The 10,872-nt window shown below is 68.2% G+C and overlaps 1 protein-coding gene across 1 annotated transcript; it reads right to left on the bottom strand.

Moving 5' to 3' along the window:
- Positions 1-622: 622 nt before the first annotated feature.
- F7 (coagulation factor VII) lies at positions 623-8,844 on the bottom strand. The gene is made up of 8 exons (XM_055541888.1): positions 8,775-8,844; positions 5,565-5,725; positions 3,835-3,859; positions 3,652-3,765; positions 2,836-2,976; positions 2,192-2,301; positions 1,747-1,870; positions 623-1,221 (listed from the first exon to the last, which is right to left on the bottom strand). Exons 1-8 carry the CDS (start codon positions 8,842-8,844, stop codon positions 623-625), a joined length of 1,344 nt encoding a protein of 447 aa, XP_055397863.1.
- Between the last annotated feature and the right edge of the window lie 2,028 nt (positions 8,845-10,872).

The following is a 10,872-nucleotide window of genomic DNA, read 5'->3' as shown; positions in this document are numbered from 1 at the left end:
CAGCCCCCAAACCCAGGAGAGCGTCTGCTTTGGAAATGGCTTCATGTGAGAGTTCACTTCAGCAAAGCTGGTGACTGTGGAGGAGCCCGGCTCAGGGACCGCATGAGGGTCTCTGAGAGATGACTCTGGGCCGTGCAGGGAGAGCAGGAGGGGGCGGGCCTGCCTGTGGTCAGGGGGCAGGGGAGGGACAGGCGTGCAGCGTGCGAGGCTGCGTGTGCCGCACACTCAGAGGGACGTGGAAGGCTGATCACCATGGGGAGTGGGGGTGCTCACATTTACCCGGAACGAAGACACAACGCTAGGGTGAGTGACAAGCCAGACTGGAAGTGGCGCAGGTCACAGCGAGGACGGCACCGAGCTTGTGCTGCCCGTGTGCTTGGCCTCCGGTCCGGTCCGGACACTTCCAACGCCTCCAGCGCCTCCAGCGCCTCCAGGGCCCCTTTGCCACCCTCCTCGTCTGTCTCTGACTCTGGGTCTTTCTCTCTCCCGCCCTCCGTCTCTCCCTCCCTCTCTGTGTCTCTCCATCTCCCAGTCTCCATTTCTGTTTCCCTCCCCCCGCTTCCCTGCCCCAGGAACCACAGGAGAATCTCCGCCTTTGGCGCCTTTATTTGCAGGGCAGGGGCTAGGGCAGCAGCGGCACCCGGAAGAAGCCCTGCCTGGGCGGCGGGTGGCCCATCAGCCTCCGAAGCCAGGCCGTGTAGCGGGAGACCCGCGTGTAGACCCCAAAGTGGCCAGCTGCCGCGCAGCCCTCGCCCCAGCTGACGACGCCAGTCAGGAACCAGGTGCCGCGGAAGCGCGTGGCGTGCGGGCCCCCGCTGTCCCCCTTGCAGGCGTCCTTGCTGCCGTCGCTGTAGCCAGCGCAGAACATGTTGTCTGTGACCACAGGCCCGCCGGGCCTCCGTTGCGACTGCTGCAGGCAGTCCTGGGTCAGCAGCCGGGGCACCAGCACCACCATGAGCTTGCGGGCGGTGACCCCGCGCTCCAGGAGCTGGCCCCAGCCACTGACGGCAGAGAAGCGCACGAAGGCCAGCGTCTGGTCCGCAAAGTCCGGGTCGGGTAGGCAGAGGGGCGCCACGTGGTCACCCAGGGCCACGGGCTGGGCCAGCTGCAGCAGGGCCACGTCGTGGTCCGTCTTGCCCGGCACGTACTGCTCAGGGACGATGATCTGCGCCACCCGCCGCTCCTGCTCTGGGCCCTCCACGCGGTTGAGGTCGTGCTCGCCTGCAGGGTACCAGGACCGGCTGCTGTTGTGCCCCTCGCCACGCGGGCCACGGGCTCCTTTCCTGGGAGCGAGGGGCACACGTTCCGCCCCCCAGGGTGGGCGGGCATCCTCCCAGGGCTGCCGGCAGGAGAGTTGGGGCGAATCCGGACCCAGGGGTGCTGGACGTGCGAGTGGGGTTTGGGCGGGCAGCATGGTGGATGAGGAGGGGCGCCCCAGTTCCCCTGCCCCCTGGGGCCCCAGTCATCCCGTAAGCCCGCCAGGCAGAGCACCTGGGGAGGGCACCCCCGCGGGGCTCCTGGTGGGAGTGGAGTCACCCGGGGCTGCGTCTGGGCGGGAGAGGCTGCGGGGGGTGGGCACAGGGGCCCTGGGCTGTGGGGCCTGCCCACACGCTGCCTGCATGCGTCTCTCCCTGGGAAAGTCACCGCTGCTCGTGGGAGCAGTGATTGGAAGCCCGGAATCTCGGCCCGGAGACTGTCCTCTGAAGGCCTGCTCTGCAGGGTGGGGAAGGCGCCTGCACCACCTACCCAGCACGGCTGTCAGGTTCCACCTGCTCCGGAGCCTGTCAAAGCAGTGGGCAGCGGAGACCACCCAGGCCGGGCCGACCAGGGTGCCCCCGCACAGCAGCACCCCGTTCAGCTTCAGCATGGCCTGGAGGGCATGGCACACAGCGGGGATGACGTCATGGTCACGGCCACCTGGGGCTCCCCTCCCTGCACCAGCGTGGGGGCGGCCGGGGACTCTGCGTCCATCCAGGTAAGGGGAGAGGGAGCAAGTGGGCCCCGGCCAGAGGGTGGAAATGCCAGGCTGGGGTCCTCTGCTCTGGCAGAGCGTCAGCCAGGCCCAACCCAGCGGGCCTGGAGATTCACCTGCTGGGCGACCCTCCCCTCCCTCCCCCAGGCCTGATGACCCTCCCCTCCCCTCCCCCAGGCCTGACGACCCTCCCCTCCCTCCCCCGCCCTGCAGCCTCACCTGCCAGGGGCACTCCCCTTTGGGGCAGACGTGGCCCCCCACGATTCGCCCTTGGGGCTTGCTACCATTTCTTTTTTCCAGAACAGGTATTTTCCCGCATGGATATTCCACTGTGTGAGACAGAAGCAGCAGGACGTGGGTGAGATGGAGGCTGTGCGGCTGCACCAGCGAGTGCCCCGTGTTGGCTGCACCTGCTCCTGGCCAGGGTTTCGGGGGCCCCGGGGGAGCTGCTGGGGCCGGGCGGCAGGGCCCGTGGGCCTGGGTCCTGCTGGTGTATCCAGGGGTGGAAACAGGCAGCCCGACGCCACCAAAGGGCCCGGGACGTGCTGCACGGGGTGAGCAGCGTCTCAGGCAGCCTGGCTGCTCTCCACCCCCGCTCTTGGTTCCCACCCGCCTCCAGGAAAGCCCCAGGCCAGAGGGGACAGCATTTGAGGTGGCCGCTCTCTGGGCTCCTGGATGAGGCCGCCCGCACGATCCTCGGGAGACCAGGGCTGGCGGGGGCGCCTGCTCCCTCCGCCCAGAGCACCCCCTCGCCCTGGTGAGGCTCAGGGATGCTCCCCCGGGGCCCACCTTTTAGCCACAGAGGACACACAGCAGGGTGGTGGCGCTCATCGGGAGTGGAAGCACTCGGCCCGGGGCCTTACCTGTGGGCGCACAGGACATCCCGTCTGCCTGGAGCGCGTAGCCCTCGTGGCACCAGCAGAAGCGCCCGGCCCCTGGGTCGGCCCCACAATACTGCTCGCAGTGGCCATTGTCGTTGGCGCAAATCAGCTGGCTCTGCTTGTCTGCGGACACAGGGCACAGCTGACACGGCCACTGGTCAGGGCAGGAAGCCTGGTGGCTGCCCCTCCCTGGGCCAGGGGTCAGGCCTGCACGGAGGAAGGGGACACCCTGCAGACAATCCAGGAGGGTGAGACCGGGCCTGGGGGTCCCGGCTCAGGGGACACCCTGCAGACAATCCAGGAGGGTGAGACCGGGCCTGGGGGTCCCGGCTCAGGGGACACCCTGCAGACAATCCAGGAGGGTGAGACCGGGCCTGGGGGTCCCGGCTCAGGGGACACCCTGCAGACAATCCAGGAGGGTGAGACCGGGCCTGGGGGTCCCGGGTCAGGGGACACCCTGCAGACAATCCAGGAGGGTGAGACCGGGCCTAGGGGTTCCGGGTCAGGGGACACCCCGCAGACGACCCAGGAGGGTGAGACCCGGGCCTGGGGGTCCCGGGTCTGAGCACATTGGCCACTGGGGCTGTGGGACCCCTGTGCCAGGGAGCAGGGTACCCCGTGGCAGAGATGAGTGGCCCCCCCAGCCTTGCCCCGCACCCAGAGCCCAGAAGCGGACAGGGTATCCAGCGGGTCAGCATGCAGAACCCCGCACCCAAGACACCCAGGTGGAAGCCTGCGAGGGCGCCGAGGCCCCCCTCCCGCCTGGTGAGTCGGCGGCCTCCCGGCCCCGCTCCTCACCTGTCTCACAGTTCCGGCCCTCGAAGCCGTCCGGGCAGAAGCAGATGTAGGACTGGAGCTGGTCCTCACAGGAGCCCCCATTCTGGCAGGGGCTGGAGGCGCACTGGTCCCCATCTGCGGGCGAGTCGCTGTTACAAGGCTGACGGGGGCTGGCGGCAGATGGGGTCGGAGTCACCTACTCACCATTGTAGGAAACCCAGAACTGCCTCTGAGGGAGCAAGAGGAAGCCGCGTGAGACGTGGGCGCCAGGGCAAGCGTTCACGTCCCTGCGGGGGAGGCGCCAGGCGGCTGGGGCGTCTGACCAGCCCTCCCTGTGGGCTCTGGAAGCCACAGCGCTCTATGGGGACAGGTGGGTTCATCTAGGGAAGCGAGTTTTTCTCTAATACCTGCCCCTCCCATTGCTAAGGCCACAGAGGTCCGAATGTCCTCTCCCAAGTCCCAACCCCAGGCTTCAGCACCAGCCCTGCCATGGAGCTGTGAACACGGACGAGACCCCATGCTCCCCAAGCCTCTGGGGCTGCTCCCGACGCTGTGCTGACCGTCCAGACACCCGCTGACCGAGGAGAATGTGGGAAAGACACGCACGAGTGCCCTGCCAGTTTCAGGGGCCTCGTCAGAAGCAGTGATTCCCCAGGGATCTTTAGGCCAGTGAGAAACAACTCAGTGTTACTGTGAGAATAAAACAAGGTGAAAACGGCTGGAAGGTTCTGAAAACCACAACCCACTCCAGCACTCTTGCCTGAGAATCATGGACAGGGGAGCCTGGTGGCTAGAGTGCATGGGGTCACAGAGAGTCAGACATGACTGAGCAACTCAGCACAGCACAGCACGCTCCCCGAGGGCTTCGCAGGTGGCGCTAGTGGTAAATAAGCTGCCCGCCAATGCAGGGGACGTAAGAGACGCTGGTTCAGTCCTTGGCGGGGGAAGATCCCTGGAGGAGGGCATGGCAACCCACTCTGGTGTTCTCGCCTGGAGAAACCCCATGGACAGAGGAGCCTGGCGGGCTACAGTCCATGGGGTCGCAAAGGGTTGGACACGACTGAGCAACTAACACACACACAGACTCAAGGGGTGACAATCCTTAGCACGCCTGGGAAGGGTCGTGCGAGCCCTGCCTGCGAGTACAGAGTGTGTGCTATGCCAGGTGTGTGTCCCATGCGTGTGAGACATGCATCCTGTGTGTGATGTGTGTCTGTGCCAGGCGTGTGTTCTATGCGTGTGAGACGTGTGTCCTGTGTGTGATGCATGTCCTGTGTCAGATGCGTGTCCTGTGCGTGTGACACGTGTGTCCTGTGTGGGGTGTCCTATGTGTGTCCCATGTCGGGTATGTGTCCCGTGCATGTGAGACATGTGTCCTGTGTGTGTGATGCGTGTCCCGTGCCAGGCACGTGTTCTATGCATGTGAGATGTGTGTCCTGTGTGTGTGATTCGTGTCCCATGACAGATGTGTGTCCCACGCGTGTGAGATGTGTGTCCTGTGTGGGGTGTCCCTTGAGTGTGCAGAGAGAGGGGGTCCTGTCTCCTGGCCTCCTGATCCTCAGCCCCCTGGAAGGAGACGATTTCAGCGGGCATCTCTCTGCTCGTGGACGGGAGGGGAGGCCCGCTCTACCTGCTCAGCCCCACTGGGGGAGGAACAGGCTCCCTAGGTGTGCCCTCACTTGAGCATCCCTGAGGCGGCCCTGGCCAGGGTCTCCGATGGCTCCCATGGGTCTCTGAGGGCTGCTGGACAGGTGGCCCTGCCCGGAGCCTAGACGGCTTACGGGGTCGGGGGGCCATCCTTGGGGGCATGGGGGCACAGGAAACTGTGCTTCTGGATGAGGAGTGAGGATGTGTAGGGGGTCTCAGCATGGGGAGACCCCAGCCCCCGGCGCCCAGAGGCCGCCGCCTGCCCCCAGTGCACCGGGCGAGCTCACCGTCCTCTCCTCGTTGCGGAAGATCTCGCGGGCCTCCTCGAAGGAGCAGAGCTCCTCCTTGCACTCCCGCTCCAGTGAGCCCGGCCGCAGCTCCTCCAGGAACCCGTTGGCACGCCGAGGCCGATGCAGGATGCTCAGGGCCTGCTCCTGGGGCAGGAAGACTGTGGGGTATGCTGTGAGATGCGGGGGCGCCGGCACCGTCCCACCTGTAACAGCACCTCCCCACTACCCTGCCCCCCCCCCGTGATGGGACCACAGGCCCCCTGCCCCCCACCCCCGTGATGGGACCACAGGCCCCCTGCCCCCCACCCCGGTGATGGGACCACAGGCCCCCTGCCCCCCACCCCGGTGATGGGACCACAGGCCCCCTGCCCACCCCCGTGATGGGACCACAGGCCCCTGCCCCCCCCCCGTGATGGGACCACAGGCCCCCTGCCCACCCCACGTGATGGGACCACAGGCCCCCTGCCCCCCCCCCGTGATGGGACCACAGGCCCCCTGCCCCCCACCCCCGTGATGGGACCACAGGCCCCCTGCCCACCCCCCGTGATGGGACCACAGGCCCCCTGCCCCCCCCCCCGTGATGGGACCACAGGCCCCCTGCCCACCCCCCGTGATGGGACCACAGGCCCCCTGCCCACCCCCCGTGATGGGACCACAGGCCCCCTGCCCACCCCCCGTGATGGGACCACAGGCCCCCTGCCCCCCACCCCCGTGATGGGACCACAGGCCCCCTGCCCACCCCCCGTGATGGGACCACAGGCCCCCTGCCCACCCCCCGTGATGGGACCACAGGCCCCCTGCCCCCCACCCCGGTGATGGGACCACAGGCCCCCTGTCCCCCACCCCGGTGATGGGACCACAGGCCCCCTGCCCCCCACCCCGGTGATGGGACCACAGGCCCCCTGCCCCCACCCCGGTGATGGGACCACAGGCCCCCTGCCCACCCCCGTGATGGGACCACAGGCCCCCTGCCCACCCCCGTGATGGGACCACAGGCCCCCTGCCCACCCCCCGTGATGGGACCACAGGCCCCCTGCCCCCACCCCGTGATGGGACCACAGGCCCCCTGCCCCCCCCCGTGATGGGACCACAGGCCCCCTGCCCCCCCCCGTGATGGGACCACAGGCCCCCTGCCCCCCCCCGTGATGGGACCACAGGCCCCCTGCCCACCCCCGTGATGGGACCACAGGCCCCCTGCCCCCCCCCGTGATGGGACCACAGGCCCCCTGCCCACCCCCGTGATGGGACCACAGGCCCCCTGCCCCCCCCCGTGATGGGACCACAGGCCCCCTGCCCACCCCCGTGATGGGACCACAGGCCCCCTGCCCCCCCCCGTGATGGGACCACAGGCCCCCTGCCCCCCCCCCCGTGATGGGACCACAGGCCCCCTGCCCCCCACCCCCGTGATGGGACCACAGGCCCCCTGCCCCCCATCCCGGTGATGGGACCACAGGCCCCCTGCCCCCCACCCCCGTGATGGGACCACAGGCCCCCTGCCCACCCCCGTGATGGGACCACAGGCCCCCTGCCCCCCATCCCGGTGATGGGACCACAGGCCCCCTGCCCCCCACCCCCGTGATGGGACCACAGGCCCCCTGCCCACCCCCGTGATGGGACCACAGGCCCCCTGCCCCCCATCCCGGTGATGGGACCACAGGCCCCCTGCCCCCCACCCCCGTGATGGGATCACAGGCCCCCTGCCCCCCACCCTGGTGATGGGGTCACAGGCCCCCTGCCCACCCCCCGTGATGGGACCACAGGCCCCCTGCCCCCCACCCCGGTGATGGGATCACAGGCCCCCTGCCCCCCACCCTGGTGATGGGGTCACAGGTCCCCTGCCCACCCCCCGTGATGGGACCACAGGCCCCCTGCCCCCCATCCCGGTGATGGGACCACAGGCCCCCTGCCCCCCGCCCCGGTGATGGGACCACAGGCCCCCTGCCCCCCACCCCGGTGATGGGACCACAGGCCCCCTGCCCCCTCCCTGGTGATGGGACCACAGGCCCCCTGCCCACCCCCCGTGATGGGACCACAGGCCCCCTGCCCCCCACCCCGGTGATGGGACCACAGGCCCCCTGCCCACCCCCCGTGATGGGACCACAGGCCCCCTGCCCCCCACCCCAGTGATGGGACCACAGGCCCCCTGCCCCCACCCTGGTGATGGGACCACAGGCCCCCTGCCCCCCACCCCGGTGATGGGATCACAGGCCCCCTGCCCCCCACCCTGGTGATGGGGTCACAGGTCCCCTGCCCCCCATGCTGGTGATGGGACCACAGGCCCCCTGCCCCCCGCCCCGGTGATGGGACCACAGGCCCCCTGCCCCCACCCCGGTGATGGGACCACAGGCCTCCCACCCACGGGCCCGCTGGTTTGCAGCAGGAGAGTTCCTCACGGCTGCCAACGGGCAACACTGCATAAGCTTCATATGCGAGGAGAAGGCGATGTGTTTGTTAAATTATAACATGTCCATGCCCTTGACCGGGTCTCTTCACTTCCAGTTTCTCCTAAGGAGATGCTCTGAGCCCCGCAGACACCGGGCCACTGGGAGAGCTGAAGACACGCCACTGGCAACATTAATGACCCAGCCCAGCGACGCCAGGTGAACAAAGACGGTTAAACAGGAAGGACCCGGGGGCCACGGCACTGGAGCAGGACTGCGGGCAGGGCCGCCGCGGCCGGCGTGGGCGCTGGGGCAGATGTGGACGGGTTTCAGGGGACAGTGTTGGTGCCTGGCTTCCGCCTCGGCCACCCCTCGGGGCTGGAGATTCACGGTGGTGACCGCTCACAGAGCCGCCCGCCCGTGTTCCCACTCAGGCCCCTCCACGTCCGCAGGTGGGGGGTCATGTTCACCGCCGCAGTGGCCGAGCATCAAGGCGCAGCGTCTGTGCCCTGTCCCTTGGGGTGGGGGTCCACCCGCGAGGGGCTGAGAGCAGAGCGGGAGACGGGTAACCTCTGAGCCCGCGTCTGGGCCTGGGGGGTGGTGGAGGCAGGGGAGGGCCCGCCGTGGCCAGGGAGCCTGCCCCCAGACGTCTGGGAGGGGACTCCCGTGGCCTGTGCTCCAGGAGCTCTGCTCATCTTTTGAAAGACAGGTAAGTCAGAGAGGACCCCCCAGCCAGGCTCCCAGCAGATGGGAGTGCCCACCACGCAGGCCAGCTTTCGGGGTGGCTGGCCTTCCACGGGGTTAATGGGGAACTTCCCCCACTTACCTGCCGGCAGGGACCCCCGCAGGCCGAGCAGAAAGCAGAGGAGGGCCAGAGCTCGGGCCTGGGACAGCATGGCCAGATCCTAGGTTGCTCAGTCTGTTGACTTTCCGGGGGGCAGGGGACGGGCAAAGTTCTCCCAGAGCCGGAGACCGTGGGGGAGGGGGCTGGCCTCCCGACCGCGCTGCAGTCCTGGCCCGGGGCCTGCGGACGAGGGCTGGCCGGGCCACCCCAAGGGCTCTGTCCCCAAGACTCGGCTCCGGGGTGCGTGTCTGGCATGCGCCACTCCAGTGTGGCTGCCGGGGGAGAGCAGTGCCCGCCGCCCTGTGATGGCCCCGGCAGGGTGGCGGGCTGCCGTGTGGCTGTCAGCGTGGTGCAGAGCTGGCCTCCTGGCTTGGGGGGCACAGGGGAGGGGCGTGACCCGGAGGAGCCCCTGCAGCGTCTTGGCCCCTGGCTGGTCCCTTGGGCCCTCCTGCCCCCAGGGCCGCAGCGGGGGTGACCAGCTGCCCTGGCTGCTGGGCACGGGTAGGTTTCTCAGGACCCCGGACTTTTAGGACGAAATCGGGATGCCCGAGGCCACTGGGCTGGCAGTCTCCCTGTGGGGCTCCCTTGGGTGTCCAGCCTCCTTGGAAGGCTCCCCTTTCCTATAAATGGTGGGTACCTACCCTGTGCCTTCCTCTGTGCAGGGGTGACGGGGCCCAGCTGTCCCTGCAGGTCCCAGGCGCTCCCTCCCCAAGAGGAAGACTGATGGCCTCTGGACTCTCTGCTTGTCACTATCAGTAACTGTCGGTTGCTCAGGACCCAGGTGTAGTGGAATTTGTGAAGGAGGCTGGGGGGTACTCCGAGCCCCATGGGGACACGTGAGGTAGGCTCAGCCCCCTGGGAGTCCTGGCTCTGTCTTCTCCAGCTTTAGAGGGGCTCACCCCTCTGAGCCTCGCTCTCCTCACGGGGCAGGGGGGCTGGCGAGGCCTGCCGACAGTTGGGGGGGCCCTGTGTCCTGTGAAGGCTCCAGAAGGGCCCCCGCCACCCCCCCATGAGTGGCCAGCATCCCAGCTTCCTCCTCCTGGCCACCACCTTCTCAGGCCAAGTGCCTTGCAGTCACTGGAGTCCTTGTGTGCCCTTCTAGCTGCCCACCCAGCCCCGCGCCCAGCAGCTCCCAGCCACAGGATCTAGCCTGTCCCAGGTCTGGGTGCCGGTGTCGGAGGGCTGTGCTCCCTCCGAGGCTCTGGGGAGGGTCCTTCTCACCTCTTCCAGCTGCCGAGGCACCAGTGGCCTTTGGGCCTGGCCACACTGAGCAGTTTCTGCCTCCGCTGCCCTCTGTGTGTGTGAATCTCCTGCTTCTTCTAAGGACACGAGTCACTGGACGGGAGACACTGCGCCCCGTCTCATCCCGCTGCACCTGCGGTGCCCGTCTAAGCGGGCTCCCTCTGTGTTCTGGATAGAGGGCATCTTAGGGGCTGCTCTCTGCCCGGAGCCCCTGGTTGCCCTTGAGCAGAGCTGAGCTCAGCCTGTGTTTGGAGCCACACACGCGGCATCCTGAGCACAGGACCAGCGGGAACAAGGCTCCTTCTATGGCTTCTCCAAGCATCACCACTGAGCCGGTTTCCACAGACAGATGCCCTGCGGGCACGGGTGTCAGCAGGCATCAAGTGAATGAGAGGGGCAGAGGCGCTCAGGTCTGGGGGATGGGCCCCACAGGGGTGGAGGGGACACGGCAGCCCAGGGCGACTTGGCTTTGAGGAGCCTCTGCTCCCCCTGGCGTTGCACCCTTTCTCCTGGCAGCCAGGTCTTCTCAGTGACCAGTGGCTGAGCAGGGGCAGACCTCACATTGTCCTGCTCCTGCAGGAGGGCGAGGGGGCACAGGCGCTGGGGTCCAGTGGGGAGAAAGGCGGCCATTGTGAAGAGCCTGGGGCCTGCTCACTCGCGTTGGTCTGGAGGCACTCCAGTGAGGGCAGCCCCCCCAGTGAGGGCGGCCCCCCCAGTGAGGGTGGCCCCCCAGTGAGGGCAGCCCCCCCAGTGAGGGCAGCCCCCCCAGTGAGGGCAGCCCTAGCATCACCGCCCAGTTTCAGGCCCTGAGCCTCTACAGATGAAGGCAGACTGCAAG

This window comes from Bubalus kerabau, chromosome 12 (genome assembly GCF_029407905.1).
Source record: "Bubalus kerabau isolate K-KA32 ecotype Philippines breed swamp buffalo chromosome 12, PCC_UOA_SB_1v2, whole genome shotgun sequence".
Classification (NCBI taxonomy): Eukaryota; Metazoa; Chordata; class Mammalia; order Artiodactyla; family Bovidae; genus Bubalus; species Bubalus kerabau.
This window is presented reverse-complemented; position numbering and strand designations above follow the sequence as displayed.

Coding starts and splice junctions, on each gene's coding strand:
- F7 (XM_055541888.1), bottom strand. CDS start 8,844: ATGCTGTCCCAGGCCCGAGCTCTGGCCCTCCTCTGCTTTCTGCTCGGC. Junction 2,977..3,651: donor GGGCCGGAACTGTGAGACAG/GTGAGGAGCGGG, acceptor CTGTGTCCGCAG/ACAAGCAGAGCCAGCTGATT. Junction 2,302..2,835: donor GATGTCCTGTGCGCCCACAG/GTAAGGCCCCGG, acceptor TGTCTCACACAG/TGGAATATCCATGCGGGAAA.